Raw genomic sequence first — 25,304 nt, forward strand, 5'->3', positions numbered from 1 at the left:
GGTTTAAAACTTATCAACAGCAAGGTATGATTTACCTAACGTCAAAAATTCAAAATTATGTTGATTTCACTCAAGAAGAAAGCTTTGGGCAAGGAAATATTTAGACACACACAGAGAGAAAATTTCTGTAATTTTTTAAAAATTTTCGTTGTGTGAATATAACTTCAAAAAGTTTGATAAATGACCATTAATGAATAATAGAGAATTAAGAGATAAATACTGGATTTAAGTAAGTAAAGACAAATTCCTTTAAAATCGGCATTCAATTTCTTCAATGAGCTAAGAGTTAAACATTCTTGTTCACCATTGTGTGAGATGTTCAATCATTGAAATTAGACACTGGATCCTCAAAAAGATATTTTAGAGAGATATTTTAAAATAAATATTTCGGACATTTGCATATTTTACTATTTAATAGTTTTCCACAACTAATTTTAATAGTTTTTCCCTATCAATAGCCAATTTTCTAATAAAATTTGTCATTTCAAAGACTATCACTAATTTCACAACAGAATATATCAATTTTCTAATAAATCTGTGGAAATAGTGTTTTTGTTACGTTGCTTTAAGAATAGCTGATCGTAATAATATATCATTTCCTTCTAATATACATTTCTTTGGGAAAATTTCTTAGTCTCTGTCTGAAAATTTTCATCTTGTCACGAATTTAGTTTCATAACTTTATACTAAGTATTTAGCAATGTTACGTGTTAGAATCACGTTTAGCGTAACTGAATATTTATATCAAAAATTAGAAAATATATTGATCTTCAATTTGCTTCCTCGTAAAATAAAATCATCATTTTACCATAAACGAAATTAATTAATATAAATATTTATTATTTATTAATATCAATTTAAAAAAAGAAAGGGGATTAATTAAAAAGTTAATGATAAGGCAGAATATCAGTGAATCAATGCATTTAATATTCTTTTTTATTTTAAAATAAAAGAGTAGCACTAATATTTATTTTTAAAAAATGAAGAGTTTAATGACCTCAATGAAGATAAAAAAATCTTTCTGAAAGCTTTTAAAATAAGTTTGGAATTAAATCTAGTAACTTCAGGATTTCATGCAGATTTACTAAAACCTTTTTATATTTTTAGTGTACGAAGAACGTATTTTCTACATCAATACTAAATCTAAAACTGATATTTCAAATATACATACGATATTTGAATCTTTATATTTTATTTATGAAAGAAAAAATGAAATTTTCGAACTCTCCGTTTTTGTTTCAAAATACGAATATAAGTACATTTTAAATTCTATAAGCATTGTTTCTAAGTATTTTTGTCTTTTAGTTATACTTTTAGAGCTTTCGAATATTTTAAAAATGCAGCTCTTTTATCTTACGACGAAAATCTTCACAATTTGCATTTAAACTTCCATCGCCTATGCGTATCAAAAGTAATGCCAAGTTTTCATCCAAAATTGTAATAGGTTTTCCTTCAAAGTATAGTTTCTCCTTGTTTTATGCCTCTAAAAATGGCAGCTTAATGAGACGTCTGAAGATGAAGATCGATTATATTCCAGACGAATTTACAAGTGACTTAATTTCTAAGTAGAAACAGTTCGATTGATGAAACTCTTATCGATTTCACGTATTATCATAAAGCAAGTAATGCCAAAAATGCATATATTTGCTCATTATGGCCTTCATTTCTTAACATGTCTTTAAATCTTTGCTTTAAAAACAGCATTAGTTTCATTAGGTTCTCAAAAGTGCAGACTGACAGGAAACATTTTCTAAATATTTATAATTTGCTTTATTTCGTCATAAAACTGAAAATGATGCTTAGAAGAAAATTTATCTTAAACTGATCGCGAAAGCAAAGAGAGAAAAATGCAACTGATTGATGATATTTCTGTGTAAAATGTACTTTTCGAATTTTGCAACAAGTGTGAAAAATTACATCGAAAATTCCAATGTATTTTGCTTATAAACTTTGAGCATAATGATATATCTTTAGAAATATGTACCATTTGAACTTTTAAACTGCGGCATATACCATCAGAAAAATAGTATTTAGTCATTTCAAAGCGACGAAATGCTATTTGGTGTGATCTATATCTCTTAACGGATTGCGAGGAGTTTGTATAATTATCTCAAAAAATGTGCAATATTCAAAAACACAATCAGTTACGTTCTAGAGAATCATCGCTTTAAAATGAAAAGCCGTAAGTACAGCTAAATATGGAACACACGCAAAACGTGCTTCCGGTAAGAAATTAGTACTAAAGGAACACATCTTTAAGAAGTGCTTTAGTGATATGGTGAATATAACATTTCTTTACCACGCAAATAATAAATTTTATATTGATTTTTTTTCACGCAAGTGGGGCAAAATAAATTAATATTTTAATGTTTTAAAGTAAGTATTCGGAAGTGCAATTATTTATAGTAATGCAAGATTCTCAGGCGCAATAGTACGCTTTTAATTATTACAGTTATTTCATGCGCAGTACCAACAACAGTTGACAATCTGCCCCTTAGAATTTCATCGGCCGCAGTGGGACTTCTATTGATCCTGCTGTTTACGTGCATCTACAAGAAAAAAATGTTCTTGTAGAAATTCTACAAATCATGTGATTGCGGTGTTCATGAAGCGAAAGAATTTAAAATCTCGAAGCAAGCAAAAGAAAAGCATATCTTTCATTTAAAATATATTTTTTGCCTTTCGATTCTGCGTCTTTCACTTTCATTGATTCTGTTGTTTTCAAGAAACATTAGAATGAATTAGAAAAGAAATGGAACACTAGTTTAATACATGCAGAAAATAAATCTTCGTTTCCTATGCAAGTGATTCAGTTAAAAATTGTATTGTATGGCGTTGATAGAAACATATTCTAGCAGCAATCAGTACCGGTAATTAGGTAGAATTTATAAACTGAAGTGAAATATTCTCAACCAAATAAAAAAAAAATTTGCCAATGGAATAAATATAAACAGCAAGAAATTCAGTGAAAATAAGTTTTACTTGGAGTTAAATCTCCTATTTTTAAAAAAATTTTGAAGGCAATGGATGAATGATGCTTAAACAAACATATAACTAAGCAATATGGCAAAATGACTCATTGCTGTTTTAGGTCAGTTGTGTATGTTGTTATGATTTAAAGTGAACCCATCTACGTTTGTCAACAAATCTTTTTATTGCTTTTCAGACAAATCATTTTAATGAAAGGTGTACGGTTAGAATTACACATCATTCACATTAATTTTGAGAACCTTATTCTTCCTGAAAATAGGATCATATTTTTCTCAGTTTATCATCCTTAATGAAATAGATGATAATTAGTTTGCCGATAAGAGTTATCGAGTTTATCGCATCATCAATAGAATAAATATGAAATATTATTTATAGTTAAATATTGATCAGTAAAGTAATTCCAGAGTATATTTTAACTATGCAATTTATATGTAGTAATATCAAAATCGGTCATAAAAGAAAATTGCTGTATTATATTAACAATAAACTAATACTATTTCTACATTTTAAATTTAATGTCGCGTATATTTTTAGTTGTTATTGCATTTTTAGACATCTTTTTATTAAATAAATAAGTAAAAAACTAATGGAAAGCTATTATTTAGGGATATTAAGTGGGCAGGACAATCAGGTACAAAGTGATTCTAATCTAAATAGTAGAGTAACCACACGATAGTTACCACCTATCTGCTGGAGCACCTGAATGACAATAATAGCAATAGCATGGGCGTGGGAACTAAGGTTGAGTTTTAAGGACTCTCCTTGGCTAATGTACAACGTCTTCAGTAAGAGATACGTTCCGTATCAGAAATAAAGGTAATTCGACCACACAATAATATGCCCACACAGGAAGAGGGAATCAACCCAAGAAATGGGAAACTTTTCATCCACCAACCTGAAGTGCCTCCAGGTGAGATAAATTAGGGAGTAAGAAATACAAAGATAGGCCAATGACAAAATATAAAGTTCCAACTTATGCGCGATATTGTACGACAAGGTTGTAGCTGGTTTTCAGCATTACTCATCTAAAGTTCTGAGCTCTGCAAAGAGTATGCATTGGCTTAGGAAAGCTGAGATTCCGGCCATCCTGAAATCATCAAGAAAATCTCTCTCTCTCTTCTGCTTTCAAAATGCTATGTGTTTCGAAAAGTTCACCAATTAATGTTAAATACCTTGCACATGAATAAGAAAAAATTCAATTTAATATAAAAATATTTAAAACTCATTTTTTAATTCATTTTATCAAAATGTTACTGAATAATTAAGTTGAAATTTACATAATTACTATTTTACTTAAAAGCAATATCTAGGGATGCTATTTCAATAAGATGACATTAAAAATCGGAGTTTATTTCAGACTTATTTCGTTTTGATATTCTGAGTTGTCAAATAAAAATTTGGCAAACAGAAAGTTGACCAACTTTCTTGGACAGTTTTAAGAACGTGTTTGCCAGCTTATCTTTAGTTTTCTTCGAAGAGTTCGAAAAACTTCTTGGAACATTTTACGGAAGAGTTATTGCATCTTAAACTAAAAGCGCAGTTATCATCATTCAATATATCATATACGCTCTTATTTTTCATGAAGGAATTGTAAAAAGATTTATTTTGCTATTGAAATACGATTAAATACAGATGACTTATGGCACTCTGATTGTAACGTAGATTTAGCAAAAAATAATTATGCCGGAAAATGTTTACAATATTAAAAAAAAAAAAAAAATTCCTTTCTTTCAGAAGAAGCATTTAATTTTTTTTATTTACAGTTAGTCAAGGAAGTGGTGTTTTGTTCAGCTAAATTAATCATTTTACTTTAATTTTAAAGCGAAAAAAATCCTTCATCATCATTTAAAAAGATCGTTATCATGCAAGTTTTTCATGTCTTGCAATTTATTTTTTCATTTAATTTCTTTTCAATGTCAATTTCAGTTCATCAAAATTTTTACTGTGGTGAATATAAAGTTTTTGGAATCATCATTATAAAAAAAAGAGACAATTATGCTCAAAAACTGGCTTCATAATCCTAATTAATTTCGCATGATTGTTTTTTGACGAATAGCAGTTATTGCTTATTTGTAAGATGGAATTATTTAAAAATGCAATTAACTCGCATTTGATTAATTTCTAATTGTTTTTTTACTTCAATCCCAGGTATTGAATTTTTTATAAGAAAGATGAAAGGAACGGGATTTATGCTAAGATTGAATTGAAATCAGAAAAATGTAAAATAATGAATGCGATGTTATTGAGAATCTGAAACTTTCTGATTTATTAAAAGAAATGGATTGAAAATTAATGCATTTTTTTATTCGAAATGCAATTTAATGAATTGAAAGGCGGAATAAAGCGAAGGAAAAAATATTTCTTCTTAAAATAAAATCCATTTTATTTATCCAATCATTATTTCCTTTTATTTATCTTTATGCTAAAAATATTTACAATTAAAAACTTTAGCTATTAAATGTATTCTTGAATCAATGCAAAATATATCTATCATGTTGTGTGTTTTCCACTCATAGGATTATGAAGTGGATTTATATCTTCGTCAAACTTGGTACGATCATCGTTTGAGGCAGCCAAATTTAGTCAAGCCTCTTGATTTGAATGATCCAAAACTTGTGCAGAAAATATGGAAACCTGAAGTATTTTTTGCGAATGCCAAACACGCAGAATTTCAATACGTCACTGTACCTAATGTCTTAGTTAGAATCGATCCATCTGGAAAGATTCTCTACATGTTAAGGTAAGTATTCTAACAGAAAGAAAATGCATTTACTTTGTCATTTTTCAACTACTTAATTTGAAATCAATTGTGATTCATTAAGGATATAATGAGAACGCATTTCGACAAGGTTGGTCAAGTATTGTGTAACCTATTTTTTTGTTGTTCAGGCAAATATTTTTTAGCTTACATAAAATTAACATTAGTAATGAAGTATAAAATAAAATATTCAAAATCAGTGCTCATAAAAAATTCATAGTTTTATTAACTTACGCCATGTCAACAATCATATTGAGGTTCCGGATATGAAATTATCGATGAGAAATAAAATGTTATTTCAGGAAAAATGTAACAAGTGCATGCATGCACCATTTGAAATAAAAAAAAAACAACATTGTGATTTACTTTGATTATGGCAGTGAATAATAAAGATGAAAGTCTTGGAATATATTAACACACTTATTGTGAAAGACCATTGATAGATACGCGATCTAGAAACATGCTTTTCGGACTTGCTTTAACTCTGTACATCAGAATAAGGCATCTTTTTAATTCATTAAAGTCAAAATAAAAAAAACTAATGAAATGAATTCGAGAAATCCAGTAAAATGGTCTTAGAGACAAAAAGAAGGTTCTTTCTCAATATATAGCATGTGTTTTCAAAAACTGTCATATTCAATGGACATTTTCTGCTTTGCTTGTATGAGCTTGCTTTTTCTTTTTGCATGTTATTCCGCAAAACAAATTTATACATTTTTAATAACTCTTTAAATGAATATTTGTCTGTTATGGTGCTTTAAAATAACCCACTTCAATGTTATACTCTAAAATTATGCAATTGTATAGCAAGATATTGGTTCATCAGGCTGTGAAGAAAATACACCCTCCATGCTAAGCTAGGCAGTGCCTTCTTCGATTCTTCTTACACTGAGAAGCCTTTCTCTCTTCTTTGAAGAAGTCCATCTGATGGTCTGCTCTCAAACTCCGCCTCTTTGGAGTTTTCATTAAAGTCTTCTCCTGTTCTTTGGCAACTACTCCTTATTAATGGCCTTATTTTACCTTCAAGTAAATTGAATTATTGATTCGTGAAAACTGATACCATGTACTGAAATAGATTGAGCCATGGCAGGATAAATTATCCCGAATATTTGATTCAGAACTTAAATAGAATCAATCCTTCACTGAAAATATTCTGTACAAAATACTATTATAAAATCCCACCATAGTTCTGCAGATTATGCTTTCCTTTAGCTAAATCTGAAATTATGATTTACGTTAATGAAAAATCAATAATCGTCAGGAAATTATTAAATCTAAAATCTTAAGTTAAAAATTGAAATCATTTGTAAGTTTTGAATAATAATAAAAAGAGAATAAAGGGCTAAAATGTGTAAATAATTTAATAAATTATGTACATCCTATCTTGAAATAAATTTTGGTTGCCAATAAATACGATAAACTTATACAAATAAGTAAATAAAAATCTAAATGATGGATTTAATCTCTAAAAAATAAGGCAAAAGTTTCTAGAATCAGAAAATGTGTGCTGATGACTGGGCAGTGTATTCATTTATAGTAACTTACAAATTTCCGTTGAAATTCTCTTACAAAATATTTGTTAAGAATTAATTCCAGATATATGATGCGAAAATCAATAAAGCTGGGAATGTGATATCTTTGAGACGCTGTCTAAGTAGTTCATAGTATATATATATATATACACGTGACGCGAAATATAAGTGAAATTCTCCTTAAAAGTATTTGGCAAGAATAAATCTTACGATATAGTTCTGATAGTTTCTTACGGATTTAAAAAGAAACTATTCTGAAAAGAATTTGTCAAAAATTAATTCGTGAGACTTGATGTGGAATACAGATAAAATCAAGACCACAACATCTTTGAGACTCTTGTCCTTTTAAACTAGTTTGAATCGAAAATCAAAGAAATCAGATACAGAGATATGGGTAAAAAAATTAAGTTTAGTATAAAAAAATTACTAAACTATTTTATAACCTTTGGTTAGAAAGAAAAATAATTGTCAAGTTATTCTTTAATGGATTTTCTGGTAATATGACCTGGTTGCAATATTTCTGCTTTTACGTCCTTTTCTTCAGTCATTTAATTACGCATGCGGACCTCATGCATTTTAGATCCATCTTAGTTAATTTTTTTATAATTAAGTATACTGCTGAATCGTTTTGCTTGTTTTTGTTTTGTAACTTTTTTTTGTACTCAAATTCTTCACCTCCATTTCTGTGTCTTATATCTTTTGAATTGAAAATTGATATCCTCTGTGCCAGTTTAGGCAAACAAATGAAGGCTAATAAATAATAATTGCCTTGGTCAAACAGCCTCCTACAATGGTGCAAAGGTTTGGATGCGGATGTCGCCTCAAGTGTCATCCTTTTTATCTGATCGCGATTCACAATTTCGTGGTCCTTGCCAACAAATCCCTCTTATAATTTAAAAGCAGTTGCCACTTACCTTAACCAACAGTTAATGCCATGCATGCCTAATTTAGAACTCTCTTATTTTTTTAATCATTTTTAAGAAACAATTTAATAATTATTTATTCAAAATGGATTCAGCATATCGCTTTTATGATAGATGCAGGAGAGATTTACAGAAAAGTTAATTTAAAGTTTTATCTCACTTCCACTTATTAAGCGCAACTTTTAAGGATTAATAAAATGTTTTTAAGCCTATAACATTCTTCTTTTACATCCCATAGATAATATTTTTTTAAATGTTTCGTTTATCAATTTTATGAACATGCGCTAATTCAGTTGCTTGGTGCAAACGTTTCCCTGAGAAAAATCGACAGAGCACTGGCTAATATCGATGAAAGTTATTTATAATTGGTAAAAATGCGAATCTGATGTCATATGATAAGGTGTCTAAACATTTTGGACAAAATTTTGCTAAGAAATTGGCAATAATTTAATCATTTAAAGCAAAATATGTATTTACCGTTTGTTAACTTGCAAGTCCTGACAGCATAATATAAATTATAATAACAATAATTTTAATAACCCTAAGAGCATTACAAGAATAACATTCTTAGGCAAATAATATCATTTTACGGCCTCTGCAAATTTATTGAGATATTTGTGCATTTTTTCACAAGTTTACTGTGAATGAGCGGATATAATTTCAAAAGTGAAATATCTTCGGTTCGAAACTTTCAAAATAAAAGAGTAAATTAATTATTTACCACACTTAGCGCTAAAATTTTCTTTCTTTGTTACTGAGGTTACTCAGAAAACAAATATATTTGAAAAAAAAAACTGAAATGATTTGCCATTTAATGATCTTTTATTAGCAAATATTATATTAATTTGAGTTAAAGAAAAATTTAGCTTTAAACAGGTTTAGAATAAAAATCAACGAAAATATCTTTTAGTGAAATAAATATTCTCCTAGAATGAGAATTTTAACAAAAAACATAAAGTGAAAGGAGTACAGAAGTAGCTTAAAAGTTTCTCTGAGATAATTCAAGAATGCATAGATTCAGTAATATTATTTGTAACGTCCTATAAACTGCATATTTTGCTAAATTGAAGCATGAAATGCCTCACAGCTAATTGAAAGCTTATTACTTGTAACCATTTAGTATCTTGCTTTTTTTTAAATAAATATATTAAATAATAGTTCAAAAAGATGATTTTACAAAAATGCTGGAAAGAAGCATTTATTCCATATGCAATTATTAAAACTATTAATTTTTCGCGATACTCTTTTTTCGATGAGTGAGGTAATGCAAGGAAATAATATATGCATATGACATATTATTTCTCAGCTAAGCACAATAGCTGAATTCTTATTTTTGATTCATTCGTATTAAGTTTTAAAAGAATAGGTGTTATAATGAATGCTTGTTTTTCTTATGAAGGTTAAAGCTGAGATTTTCCTGTATGATGGATTTATACCGTTATCCAATGGATTCTCAAGTGTGCACAATAGAATTAGAATCATGTAAGTGATTTTTTTTTTTTTTTTTTTTTTTGCAAAATTTGCAGTAGATCCTAATAGATAATTTTGCTGTATAATCCTAAAGTTAAAAAAAGTGATAAATCATTTGTATTATACCATTAGATAATGTCTTTGAAAATCAATCAATTTAAAAGAAAAATAAAGTACTGCACAGATAAAACTCTTTTTTGTAAGAAGGATTGTGCTCATATTAGCATAATTTAATAATAAAAATACAGCTTATAGTTTAAAATAAATTTATATTTTTCTATATTAAAGGGATACATAATTTATTACATTCTGATGAAGAAATATTTTATTGAACGCTTTTCGATATGGAATCAACTTAGTATCTCTCAACAAAGCAAAAATAAATTAATTAATTAAAATTTTTCCGTTTTCTTGAAGATACTCTAAATATCCGTATTTGTAACATTAAATCTTTGAATAAATTACTTTATTTTAAAATAGTTAATGAGATATTATGGAATAATTAAAATGAATAACTATACTAAATTTTATGTCATTAATATATCTTCGATGCCTTTTTCTGCGAATACTGAAACTTACAAATTCTTCATTCTAGTAAAATTTGTATCAAAATTGATGTTTTTTCTTATCGCCATTTCTTTGTATCCGAACACTTTATATGTATTTAAAAATTGTCTTCATAAAAAAATTTAATTCCATTTTCTTCAGAAATATCATAGTAAAAATTTTAAAATGATTAAAACTCGAAAAGAATTCAGAAATAACGTCATAAATAAATATTATATCAATAATTATTATAGAATGTTGTCAATTCCAAGTACAAATCTTTATGAACAATTTAAAAACTGAAGAGCACATTTTGATCTCCATCCGTTTAGATATATCCTTTTATTAATGTATCTAATTTCACCTTTCAAGTCGTATCTAATTCCACACAATTTAGCCAACTTTGAGATTTGCTTAGCGCAATTTTGAATATCAAGATAACATTTAGCAGTTTTTAGTATATGTCAAATGAAATGGATTTAATAACAAAATGGAAGAACTATTATTTAATCATTGAGAATATAAAGTCTTTTGTGAAGTTATCTCATGTACGTAGATGAAAGTTAAATTTATTATTTTATGTTACAAAAACGGTGTTAAAAAGGGGGAAAATAATTATTAGGTTAAAATAATTTAAACTTTTTATTAATTAAAAATATTTTATATGCATTTCTTGTATTTACTAACGGATCTATCGGGTTTCTTATAAAACTATTGTATTTTAAGCTTTCTGCTTAACAGCGCATGCTTTCCGTTCCCAGTGAAACCTATTTATATTTAAATATTATGCGTTATAAATGTTAACTGATTTTCAATTTCGTTTTTTGTTTTAGTCTCGAAAACAACTGACGAGTTACATTTAAAATGGACCGAGAATCAACCTGTTATGCTTTACGACAACTTAAAGCTACCACAGTTTGAGATCGAAAGAGTGAATACGTCATTATGCAGGGAGAAGTTTCATATTGGTGAGTGTTTTTCGAAAATTTTAATTTTTACCTTTAGATAAGAAAATTAGTTTCAATAACTGATTAAATTTGATTGTCAACATTTAACTAAAGTGTTATTTACATTTTCATAAAAATAAATAAATAAACCTAAATATTATGAAAATTTCAATGATAATGTTTGCTAAACATTATCCAGTTAATTTATTTTTAAATAATTCTTCATGTAAATTGTGAACATGGTAGATACCTCTATGAAAAAGCCTGTGCATTTAAAATTTGCCTCTTTTCAATACATATCTAAAATAAATAATAGTTCCTCATTATTATATGAACCTGTAACTTCTTCGTATGTTTAGCATATCGAAGCAATTTTGGTTAATAGACTTCAAAGCGTATATTACTAAGATGAAAATTGCTACAATATCGACTGCTATTGAAGCTATTTTTTTCAGATGTGAGTCATAGTGTAATGATCCTCAAATACATACAAGGAACCGAAAGTCGTTATTTTTATCTTATAATCACGAATCAGAAGTTCATATAAAAATATGACAAGAAAATTAAGTAATTAAGGTTTAATTTTAGTTTGATATAGCAACAATATTATAATCAATTATATAATTTAACAAAGAAATGCTTTTAGAAAGATAGTGAATCTTTTTTTGGAGAGATAGAAAGTGATTATTTTACTAAAGAGGAATTTTTGAATCAAAGGACGAACTTCACCGTTTCCTTAAGAAAATATATTTGAATATTCATTGAAGTTGTAATGTCTTTGACAGACCAAAATTGCACAATTTATTAAAATATCCATCTACATTCTTTATTTATAGCTCTTAGTATATATAATTTTATATTTTTGTTATTCGTGTTATGATTTATATTTTAGCTTTTTTAGCCTTATTGTTTTTAATGCTTCTTGCTGATAAACTTTGTTTAATCTATTGCTACATTTAGTTTTGTAGGATTTGTTTCACCAGAAACTGATAATTTTTATTAATTTCTTCATCCTCTAATTTCATCAGTCAAATTTTAATTAGTTAACTATTTCAGGTATATTCTAGCGAGTTATGTCTTAAGACATTCTCTTAAGTGATATTTTGAAATCACTAAAATACTCATTCCTTTTCAGTTAATGTTTTCTTCGCAGGTGAATACAGCTGCCTCAGAGCAGAATTCTATCTGCGTCGTTCCGTTGGATATCATTTGGTTCAATCGTATCTTCCAACGATACTGATTGTGGTCATTTCGTGGGTGTCATTCTGGCTGGATGTCAATGCCATTCCAGCTCGTATCACCCTGGGGGTGACTACACTGTTGACCATTTCATCCAAAGGAGCTGGCATCCAAAGCAACTTGCCCCCTGTATCTTACGTGAAAGCAATGGACGTGTGGATGGGTGCTTGCACCACTTTCGTTTTTGCAGCCCTTCTTGAGTTCACTTTGGTCAATTACATGTGGAGAAAACGACCTGAGACTCTCCCTGGGAGATCAATGCCCATCATTACCGTGAAGTCATCAAAGGTAAAAACTCAGCAATATCTCATTCAAACTTTTCTTATAAGGAGAGGGGGAGGGACATGTTTAATCCAATCTACATCAAAATTTTCTTGAAATATAAATGCACAGATAATCCACTCTAAATCAAAATTTTCTTGCAAGAGAAATGGTAGGGTAATTCACTCTTAATCAAATTTTTCTTGCAAAGGAAATGCATGGATAATCCATTATAAATCAACATGTTCTAACAAGAGAAATGCACAGGTAATTCATTCTATATTAAAATTTTCTTACAAGGAGGAGGCATGGATGAGGAAAGTCAGTTCAGGAGAAGAACTGGTGTATTAGTAGTATACACTTAGGATGTCTATTCATTAAAATATCAAATTGCAATAGCCAGCTAATTCCAAAAAAAATAATCCATAATGTTGAGGCATAGTTTATCAACTAATTAGAGGCAAAGCAGCATAGAGACTAGCATTAAAACTGTAAACTCAATGGTCACTGTTCGAAATAGCATGATTTCCAATTCCACTTTTGGAAATTAAAAATTTTAAATTTACTATTCACAAATTTCTCTATTAAAATAATATTCATTCTTATCCATTAAATAAGTTTTCATTTATATGATAAATGAATAATCATTAAAATTTAATTTTTAAATTGTTAAATAATTATAAAATAATCTTGTGCGCAGAAAAATGTGTATTGCATTTACTATTATTATTAGAATGTCATCAAAGATTTTGAATTATTGGATTAAAATTGCTACGAAATTTCATTCTAAATTTATGGAACTGGTTGGAACTGCACATGAAACAGACAGAAGCTGTTAATCTATTGCATATAAAAGCAGGTGATCCAAAGTTTGAAATTTATTTCTCTGCAAACTTTTTATTGAAAAGTTACTCTTAGTAATACTCACAATTGCCCTATATTAATTATACAAGACGTCAATTTGTATTATTTCCAATATTTTATGGTGATTATAATTCTGACTCTTGTATGTAATTAAAAACCAATACAAGCCAGTAAATAATATCTAAAATTTAGGAGTTAAAATATCTTTACAAGTTTTTTCCTGATCAGATTAATAGCTAATATTTATCACCGTTAAAGTTATATTTTAAATTATTATTCCTTTTAAAATTAAAATTTTAACTATGATTGAAGTATAATATGAAGAAGAAGTTATTTTATGATAAAAGTTACTAATATTTTAATGAATATTTTTGCATATTTTTAATTTAATTTGAAATTATTAATTCAAAAATCACATGCACGCTCGAACTCTGAACAGTTAGCAAGCATGTAGTGACGCTAGAGCCCATGCCACTTTACAATAATCGACAGAAACAACTTTTTAGTATATGAACAATGTAAAACGTGTGAACGTTATTTTTCTAGAATTGGCAAACCTTTGTTCCTTCATATTTTAATGCTTGAATATTCTAAAGTCACACTACTTATATATCAAATCTCTTCCCCAATTGAAATTCCCAAACCGACTCCTTCTCTTGTTACGATACAGACATGCAACCAGAATCACTGAAGAAGAAAAAAAATGAAGAAGAAAGGCTGATAACAATGCTATATAACAATGCTTCCCTTATGTATCTGGAATACTAGTGACATATTAGAATCCAAGAAGTAAAATGTGTGTGACACACATCTTCTTTCCGATATTGTAGTTTTTTCGAATAAATTATAACCTTGCATATTTAAAATCTACTACTACTACATAAGGCAAGACTACATAAGACAAAAATAATTAAACAAAGCTAGAAAAAAAATAAATCAATTGTAAAGAGCTAAAAGGTTGTCCTAATAATCAATTACTTTTGTTCTATGTTTAAAATTAAAATCCTTAGAAATATTTAAAATCTCAAGAAATAGCAATGCAGACATTTGCATTAGAAACTGGGATATTTAATGTCCATCTTTGGCGCAATATACTTTAAATTGCAAATCAAATACATTTTGTTATGTTTGTTAAGAACAGCAAAATTCGCAGGCACACTTTCGCATCTTTCCTTTTACTTGGGCCTAATTATTTTAATATTGCATTCGTTATCACATTTAATTTTTATTTATAAACTTTCGATATAGTAGCGGAACTTATTGAGACACTGACCAATAACCAACTCTCTAAGTAGCAAAAAAAAAAAAAAAATGATTTTATTTCGTAGTAATCTTGCACAAATAGTACAACTTAGTTCTTAGAAATTCAAATGCTAAGAAATAATACTGTATACAGCAGTTTGTTAATATTTATTTTTTAAAGTTAAAGTTTAAATTTGAAGATAAATTTTCTGGGTGTATTTTTTATTTTAATTAACTTGATACTTTTCTAAAATTTCTTTTAAATTTCTTTTGGTTCAAATGATATTCATTCAAATACGTCGAATCAAATTACTTATCGAAAGGAAAAGAGTTAAATTTCACACACAAAAAAACCCTGAATTAATTTAATTTAAAAGTAAATTTAAAGTAATATAATCTTTCTATAGACGCAAAAACAAGAGTTTATACAGAGTGCAATTTGTTTTTATTGATGAAAGAAATTGAATTTTCAGTAACATCTACAAATTTTATTTATTTCCCAGTAGAATTTTATCAAAAAAATAACTAATCTATAAGGCAGACAGAAGTAAAAAGGTAGAGTATTCAATTATACTGACTCTTACCTCAAGAAAAAGTGTGCAATAAATCAACTTATATAAAACTAGAAAATTAGCTATAAAAATTATTTTCAGTAGATATATTTTTTCTTATTTCTACAGATTTTGGGGCCGTTACACTTCCCATTTTCCATGAAATCTACTATGCTTCTGAAATAAACACCATTTTATATTCAGGAAGCATACGAATGATACACTTAGTATTCTTTCTTCACGGGATTCATTGGATACTTAAGACATCCAACGCCTCGAAAAACAAACATTCTTGCAAGTGTGACGTGCATGCTGATATGATTAAGAGCGGTCTTATTTTCTTTCTCTACTTCAATGATTAAAATCGTTGATTGGATTGAATTTAAGTTCCTAATAAAAAATAAGATGGTGCATCATTTTAGCCATTTAGCAGCAAAGTTTCAAAAACTAAAATTTTGAATTTTTGAAAAATAAAGATTTTTAGGATTTTCATTCGAAAAATATTTCAATTTCTCTGAGCTTTGCAAGAATTAAAATTGCAATATTTGTTTCTTCTTTCCCAGTAGTAATTTTTCGTCAAAATATTCTGTTGATATTTAGTGGAAATCATTTATTTCATTCAAAACTTTAGCCAAATAAATTTAGCCAAATTTTAAAGAAAATAAAAAATCCTTAGGATCATATTTTTTGTCTCATCATATTTATTAGGCTTCTTAATGTTTAGAGACTTAGTTTTTTTTTTTTTTTAAATATTTAGAAAGTTTCATATATGAGGTTTTTTAAATATTACAAAAATTGTTATGATTAAAAAAATCTGATATCTGAAATTAGAAATAAAAATTAGATATCTGAAATTTATGTAATTACCATTGTGTTATTAATGGAAAGTAGAATTATACGTATTAACTGAAATAAAATATTCATGAAATGTGCGATTAAGATACTAAAATAGGCAATGAAAGCAATCGATAAACTAAACGGACTGTAGAAAAGTGATTATAATTTTAACAAAAGAATATATTTTTAGTTTTACAAAATATTTGCTTCAAGCTGTTCTTTTTTATGCTCATTTCATAGCTCATACAGTTTCCCCTTTCTCTGAAATCTACAAATTGATCAGATTATTTATCAATTCAAATTAATTTAAACATTATCATATATAATACAATTTCTTATTTTCTCGTATTAAATCTTTTAGTATATGAAATAATACAAATAAATATAAACATTGTTACAGGAAATTCCATTACTTATCTGCTTATCCTAACTCTTTTAGTACATAGAATAATAAAAATAATAAATAAACATTACTACATGTAATTCCATTTCTTATTTCCTATACTAATTCTTTTAGTTCATGGAAATATTTTCTTAGAAGATGTATAAAGTTCCACTCTTCATTCCTTTTCTAAAATGTAGATCGTTGCTATACAGTTTGGTGATAAAGTTTCACTTAAAAATTGTAAATGAATGAAACTTTTAAGTGCAGTTATTTTCTTTTTATAGTCGACCAATTACGAAACAGCTCACTAGGGGCCAGTTATAAAATACTGAAAAACAAGATAATGTAATTGTATGGAACTAATTACTAGGTTTTACGTTCTTCGAAAATAGTATTATCCTAACAAAAAATAGAAACATATATTTATTATATGATCATTACAGTTTCACACCATTTTAGTCGGTCATCAATCTTTCGTGAGTCATAAATTACTTAATACATATTCTTTTAGATATGCATAAACACTACCATCCATTAATCAACAAAAATTGATTCTGATTACGCAATACTTATTTACTATCCTAATTTTTCTGGTTTTGTATTTCCTGTCTCTCAAGACCAGTAATTAAGGACAATTTAGTCCAAAGGTATTTTTCTAAATATCAATAAGTCATTTTTTGGTTCTTTAGAAAGAAATAAACAGGATAATAAGAAAATCCATTTAATTAAAAGTAATTTCCAATAGCAAATTTATTTAATTATGTAATACTAGACAATATTAATTGATACCAAATATATTTTATTGAAACAAAATAATTTTAACAGGATTATTTTTCTTGAAAATCATTTCAAATTTATGTCTTATTATAATCAAGTAATATCAAAGTTATTTGAAATATTTAAATAAATTTGAATGATTGGTAAAAAAATCATATATCAAAGTATTAAAGGGATAATTTTTTGTTAATCTTGAATTTACATAAAAGAATTTAAAGATATTGAACTTAAATGAAATAAAAATATTTAGGTATCGATATTAGAAGTCATGTTAATCAGCCATATTAGTTGAAAGTTCTTATGGCTTGAATAATTTCGGATCTACCGTATAAAATTAATTTTAGAAATTATCGGAAATATTTAAATAAATTTCAATGATTAGTAAAAAACCATATATCAAGGTATTAAAGTATAAATTTTTTTGTTAATCTTCAACTTACATAAAAGAAATTAAAGATCTTGAAATTATATAAAATTACACTGTTTAGGTATCGATATTAGAAGTTAGGTTAATCAATCATATTATTTTAATAATCTTATGGTTGAAATAATTTCGGATTTACCGCCTAAAATTAATGTTAGGATATCGGTCAATTAAAAGTGAAATTAAAAGCAAACCTGAAACTGATAACTTTAGAAAGTCAGTGGTTATTAATTTTGAATGAGCCGTTATTATTTGAGATTGACTCCTTCATCGGAAACTGAAGCTGCAATTTTTATGAAAGAACAATTTAAGATCTCAATAAAAGAAAATTATCATTTTATTACTTCCGTCATAAAGTGCTCCACTCGACGAGTTATGAAGATGAGAAAAGTTGCATCTTCATTATCTGATGAGCGATGGCCAAAATTATCCTCCTCTTTTAAAAACATTCCTCAAAATTTGAAGCTTCATATGTCCATAAAAAAAAAGAAATTTGATGTAAAAATAACTCAACCATCGACAGTCCCCGCGAAAATATGCATTTCGAAATAAGAATAAACTGACAGTTTAATGAATTTATTGATCTTTCTCCGCTTTGCTTTTTTCAATGAAACTCTTTCACTCTTTCAGGCTGTTATGGATTCTGAGAAGGGTGATGGCTCCGCTGTATCATCTCCTGTGCAAACTACAGCTCGCTTTGACACTAAACTTCACGCCAAGAGAATTGACAAGATGAGCCGTGTCGTATTCCCAGCTTTGTTTCTTGGATTTAACATTGCATATTGGCTGTATTTTATGTACTAGTTGTGACATAAATGTGCAGATTTTTTTCATCATTTCTCCCAAATTGTTCTAACATTGTTGTGACCTTAGTGATTTGTGTTTCTGTCTAGAGGAATCGCCATTGTTTTGAACAGCTCTAAATATTTAAGCAACCATTTCAAGAAGCTATGCTGGTATTAACTTACATTTCAGGCAATTGAGAAAATTTGAAATCCGAAAATGTTAGGAATTGATATTTCTAATAAAATTTTATAAAATGCTTATTAGAAATTGATATTTCCAATATGCATTTTATAAGATTTTGTTACATTGCATTGCTTTATTTGTATACTCTGTTTTACATTATTTATACTTAACTAAACTGTAATAGCGAAATTCTTTTTTTATTTTAAAATTAAATTAGATTAAATACTTTTTGTCCCTTAACAAGCAATATCACGTATCTCAGTTTTTCAAATTTACAAAAGAAAAAGAAATAGAATGTTTCTTAACTAATAGCGAATTTGGTGGAATTTTTTCTCATTAGTTCATCGTATATGATCTCATATTCACAACAGGTATGAAAAGAATCAGTAATACTGTTTTATTCAGTCAAAAAATAAATCTTATTTCGAAAAAAAAAATTTTCAAATGAGTCGCTAAAACAACGTTTCACTTAGCAAATGAATAAGTGAAAATTCGATATAAAAATTTTGAATCTGGTTTTAAACTTCATATTGCTGATATTTTCCTTAAATTCTTTCTTTTCTTGGAATCATGAAATACGATTCTAATTTTGGGGGGAAAATATTTTTTTCCGGTTATATTAAAATTATGAATATACAATGTTTTAAATTTTGAATTTTCAGATTTTGATTAATTATGTGCAGTGTGACAAGAAAGCAATTAAATAATACATTTCGATCATAGTTGATAAAAACCCATTCGTGGAGGGAGGAAAAAGATATTTAATGATAAGCCAGTTAAATAAATTTTTCATTTACTAAGCACACTCCAATTTTCAAAGATTTCCAAAACTAAATTTGCATTATACAAAGAACTATAACGAGTCGAAAAGGAAGTACAAAATATGAATTATCTCCGAATTTTCGACATTTAATTCTAAACTTATAAATAAAGAAAAAATTATTGAGCGTTTGTAATATCAAGAATAATATCCTTATATGCTAAATAGAAGTATAATAGGACTTCTGCTTGATATAGTGTTTCGAAAACTGCAATAGAGTAGATAATTCAGAACTTCAATTAATAAAAAGTTACATATTGACCGATTTATCTTAGACATAAAAATGGTGCACTATTAGAAGTGACATTTTAAATCTCTGTTAGATATAATTAATAAAATTCGGTTTTTCTAAAGAACAAATCAAATTAAATTGTAAAAATTTCAGTCGGATAAGTGTTTTCTAAAACTTTGTATTGAATCGCAATAAAATTATTAATCATCCTAATACTCACCGTTATCAAAATTTCGCAGAAATTCGAAGAATCACCTAAACTGCTTGAAATTATTTTTCAGAAAATAATTTTTCTAAACAATTTGCATATTTCGCCAGTATTTATGCTGATGATGACGATAAAATGTTTTCTTTATATTTCCGTTAAGAAAAAATATAGAAAATCTACCGAAAAATTTATAGAAATACAGAAATAAAATGATCAATAAAAAGGATATTTTGAAAATAGTAGATATTTATACAATATGATACGTAAAAATGTTATTTGTTTACAAAAATATTTGCAGATCAATTAGAGAAATTGAAAGCAACTCCACATTTCTGCAATGATTAAAAAAAGCAATAATAACAAATAATTTCAACAAAAAAATAAAAATTAACAATAAAAATAACATGTTTTTCACATTATTAAACATACAAAAAAATTAATAATCAATAATAATGTAATTCAACAGACTCACTTGCTAGCATAACATAACTACAATACTGTACTCACTTGCTGGCATAACAACAATACTGTAATTCAACATAACAATAATACTGTAAAAGAAACTCACTTGCTAGCACATGCGGAATAAATATAAATATCCTATCTTTGAATAACAAAATTATTCTGTATTCAAAGTATTAATTCCAGAGAGAGAAAATGTATTTTCTTTACTTATATTAATTAAATATAATTTATAATATAATTAATAAAATGCGATATTTTGTGTAAAATTTCTTGTATAGCAAAATTGAGTTTTTTAAAAAAATTATATTATTTTTACAGTTTTAAAGTTTAAAACTACATTCGATTTGCCATAAGACACTTTTGACATTAATGTACAAATATTCTAAATAATGTACAATTTTTTTTTCTTTTAGAATTTCTAGCTTTCTTTCTTCTGGAACAGTAATGCTGATATCAATAGAAAGTCCGAGTTGTCCAATAATTTTACTCTGCTATGCCAGATTTTCTATTAATTCTTTGTAATGCACCATTTCTAAGGAAATATTCCGTTCTTAAGAAAGAAGTGTATCTCCAATTGTCTTTAACTTACATTAATATCTTTGCAATATATTGTTCTTCGCCCAAACGAAATAATAACGGCACTCAATAATGTTCGGCAATTAATATCATATCTGTTTGTACGGCTGTATGTTTTATTGGTAAGCAATTGCCGTCCGAAATAATTTTTTTCATCTAGGGCTTCTTATATATATATATATATATATATATATATATATATATATATATATATATATATATATATATATATATATATATAATATGAAATCAGTCTTGATTAACCTCGCTTCACAGAAATTAAACACTCTCTATATGGAATAAAATTTAAGATATATATAATTCGAGACTCAATTCCACCAAAGACCCACCATGGATGGAGTTCAGATGCACGTTAAGGAAATCGTGGTCAAGCGATCTCCCGCTGGTGTGGTATTGTGTGGAATTTTGTACATAAAAGTACCAGCTTAAATGCCGTTTTCATCATAGTTTAAATTTGCGTGATCCGTCCCGAAATAGACATCGTGTAGCTTCAAAATGGGACGTTAATTTAATCAAATTTTACCAAATTAAAATTTAATTACATCTCTTTCTTGCTTAAGCACACTTAGGATAGTAAAGTTTTTCAGGCAGAAATAGGAAAATGAAGTGAAGCAAATTAAAGAAGCCCTGATTTATTAATCTGTTACAATGCCATAAAGTTGAATAGTAATTTAGTAGAGTTCTTTCTTTATAGCATCTTACTAAATGTATTTCTCATTATTTTAATAGTATTTATAGTAAAATGTTTTCTTATATTGCACTCAAACAAGTCATTTTCTTTTTTCGTAATAATTTATATCATTCTAAATAAAGAACAATTTCAAAAACACGATTTGTATAATCTGCACATTTTTAAAAAGAAATATTTTCACTTTTTAGTAGCTATTTTGGCCTGTCTGACATTGTAAATATAAACAATCCCCTATATATTGTAACAGATGAAATATATTTATGCGTGACCAATATAGATATTTCGATAAAGGATCGAAAGAATAGGAAATAGATTTATTTATCGCCATGCTTTGTTGAAGAAAATGAAACAAATGTTATTTCATGCATACTGTAAGAAATTAACACTTTTAATATGTTTGGAAACAAATGCACTGTAATAAATGTTGAAATCAAAGACGGAGACCATATGTTTCAACACATATCAAGCATGTTTCTCATTTGGTATATCAGATACATTTATGCATGCAAATGTATCTGAAGTGTATAAGTGTTTTAGAATTATTGTTCATCTAATAAAAATGAATATCGATTTTAAATTTATGTTATCATGCAGTGGTTTGTATGCATATATATATATATATCTTTTAAGGTATTAAACATTTTAATTTAAAAATGTTTTAGATAACCGTTTTTCTGCCTTTTTGTTCACTGTACTTTTGTTGGACTGTAGAAAAATGCTGAATGTATCTTTGTTAGATGAATCAGGAATATTATGGATTTATTTTTGCATTGAAATTAAAAACGTTAATGTCTCGAGATTCCTGTAAGTTTCATTTCTACTGATACTGTTTATTTATCTCGAATTATCTTGTTTTATAATCACGATGTTTATAATATTCTGCATTTAATTTTATTACATTCATGTTTGTAAGATTTTGTTTGAAAACATTAAAAAAATAAAGAAACTGATCGTAAGCTTTGTTTCATTTTATTTTTGGAAATAGAAATGCTATTTTGATATGGTAAAGAAAAGTAGATTGAAGTTTTAGACTAAATACTTGACATGATGAGATTTTTTAATGCTTTTAAATAGTAAATAAGCTTTCATTGATTAAGTGTAATAGAACCTTTGCTTTTGATTATATGCAAGAAAGCAATTGCAGGCTTGCAATTTTTTTTTCAGAGCTTTATGGCAGATTAACCCTGATTTCAAAAAAAATAATATTTTGAATATCTGATTATCACAGATATTTCGAGAAAAAAATGTATAGAATATCTGTAAATATTGTTATATTGCTACCAACAATTCATTTCTACGATATAAAGAAAAATACTTAAATGTTGCAATTAAATGGATACAATTGTCAAAATAATTTCTGAAACAGTATAATTTTACTTTTTTTATGAATTACTTTTATGTCAATATCCATTACAATTTTTGAAGCATCCACTTAAAAATATTACAAAATTGTTTACTAATATTTATTTAAATTTCTAATTACAATGATATATTCATGAAAATAATGAATTTTTTTATGTTTCTTCGTTTACAAATGGAATTTACAATGTGAGCTCAAGAAAGGGTGAATTGTTGCAGATGCTTATTTAAAATTGGGTCAAATATTTCTTTGAATAAATTATAAGTTAAGAATAAAGAAGTATTTCTTTGGAATAGTCTAATTATAAAAGTCACAAAATTCCTGTAAATACCTTCTGAAATGATTGATTACTTTTACGAGGAATGAAAATTACTATATAGCTTCGAAAAGTACTTTTTGGACATTTCTCACTTTTGAAATTATCGACTTTTCGTTTCCAAACAAAAACAAATAAATAGAAGATTACCACTAATCTATGATTTGAAGAATAAACGAAAATTGACATTTATAAATTGTATTTGAAAAGAATACATATGTTTAAAAAAATTAGATGAAACAAAATAAACATCAAAATATTACATGTCTTAAAGAATTGATACATGATTTAAAAATAATCGTACATAGATTTTTAACGAAATTCTTTAAATTAAATTTGTTTTCTTTTCTATAAATTTTAGATAAACTAAGAAAAGAAATTTAGTCCTAATTTTCTCGGCTTCTGGGTTGTAACATAATCTTACCTTGAGTAACAACTGGTGATTTAAAAAACTTTGGCTTAGAATTTCTAATATTGAACGTAATCGAATTCTACGCTATATTACGACAACAGCGTTTCTATATTATAAAAAAAATTATTCTCTTATAATCTAAAAATTCTTCCTTCTCTATATTTTTGGTCCAATAAATGAGTACTTACTCCTTAATTTGATATGAAATTTCAAGATTTGATAAATAAATATTGTGAATAATTTCAGTGGATCACTTATCTATTAAATATCACGAAATATATTTTTTCTGTTCCTTTTGCCTTAAATTAAATTATGAGAAATAATTTATATATAAATTAAAAAATATTTCTTTATCTGTTAACCAAGAGAAGTTTTCAAAATAAAAAAATAAAAAAAAACATTTCTTTTCCTCTTTTATTCAACGCCGACACTATCTTAAAAAAGTAGAATGCACGCTTAATAAATGAAACAGTTTTGGGATAAAATGCTAATTATTCGGAACTCTTGAACTAATGTATCTACATTAGATAAAATTTTTGATAAACATTCTTTGTGCCATTTCAATCATGTAGCGATCATTTAAAGGATTTTCCTTATTTCTCACATAATTAATTTTCTTTGATCAGTTCGGACTACGAGATAAGGCGATATATTTCATATTTTAAGGATGGATTTTCTAAAGAAAAAGCCAGCCGTCTGAAAAAAAAAGATGTTTTATACCAAGATTTTTCTTAAAACCATTGAAAAAAACCAACAAGAAAATAAATGCAAAGATTAAAATGTATGTTTATCGTCTTATTTTTTTCTGTAAATCGCAATGGACCATTATCATAGGGTGTTTTTATTTGATATTGTGTGCTTTTCTTCTTCCTATATCCAACCAATTAATGAGGTTAAGGAATTATATGAAAAATGATGGAAGTAGCAATTAAAATATTATTGTTATTTAAATTAGGTACTTGAATTCAAAGAAAAATATCAGCTGAATACAGGTTTATTTGCATAAAAAAGCTTCCCATTTTCCCAAGAATCTTCATAGTTCATTTAGACTTAAATCCATATGTAAAATTTGTGTCATAACTGCTTCTTAATTATTTGGCAAATTGATTTTCAGATTAATACAATTTAAATACAGAATGGGAGTTTATTAAATATAAATCAATATTTAAAAAAGAGCGGCATTCGTAAATGTTGTTGCCTTTAAAACCGCATTTTGCACTGAATGATTTTGCTCCTTTTTAAAAGTTGAGATGCACAAGAAATCGAACTATTCCTGATTTAATATTTGTTATTATTTGTTATCAAATTACTGTCATACATTTAATTTTCTTTTTATACTACGTAAACTTTTTTATAGTTTGCCATATTTTCCTGAGAGAAATGGAATTATGAGAGATAGCCTTGTTATTTATTTTTTCCCGGAACGTTTTATATATATATATATATATATATATATATATATATATATATATATATATATATATATA

At 26.9% G+C, this 25,304-nt stretch overlaps 1 protein-coding gene across 3 annotated transcripts in view; it reads left to right on the forward strand.

Moving 5' to 3' along the window:
- Positions 1–18,580, forward strand: part of LOC129960819 (glycine receptor subunit alpha-2-like) — a 178,690-nt gene extending 160,110 nt beyond the window's left edge. For 2 of the 3 annotated variants that reach the window (XM_056074480.1, XM_056074482.1), the window contains exons 4-8: positions 5,508–5,731; positions 9,604–9,686; positions 11,054–11,188; positions 12,303–12,694; positions 18,378–18,580. In XM_056074480.1, the coding sequence (XP_055930455.1) occupies positions 5,508–5,731; positions 9,604–9,686; positions 11,054–11,188; positions 12,303–12,694; positions 18,378–18,551 (1,008 nt within the window). In that variant the 3' untranslated portion in view covers positions 18,552–18,580. The remainder of the gene's footprint in view (positions 1–5,507; positions 5,732–9,603; positions 9,687–11,053; positions 11,189–12,302; positions 12,695–18,377) is intronic. The other variant, XM_056074481.1, reaches the window with a different exon arrangement.
- Positions 18,581–25,304: the final 6,724 nt, after the last annotated feature.

Source organism: Argiope bruennichi, chromosome X2, assembly GCF_947563725.1.
Source record: "Argiope bruennichi chromosome X2, qqArgBrue1.1, whole genome shotgun sequence".
Classification (NCBI taxonomy): domain Eukaryota; kingdom Metazoa; phylum Arthropoda; class Arachnida; order Araneae; family Araneidae; genus Argiope; species Argiope bruennichi.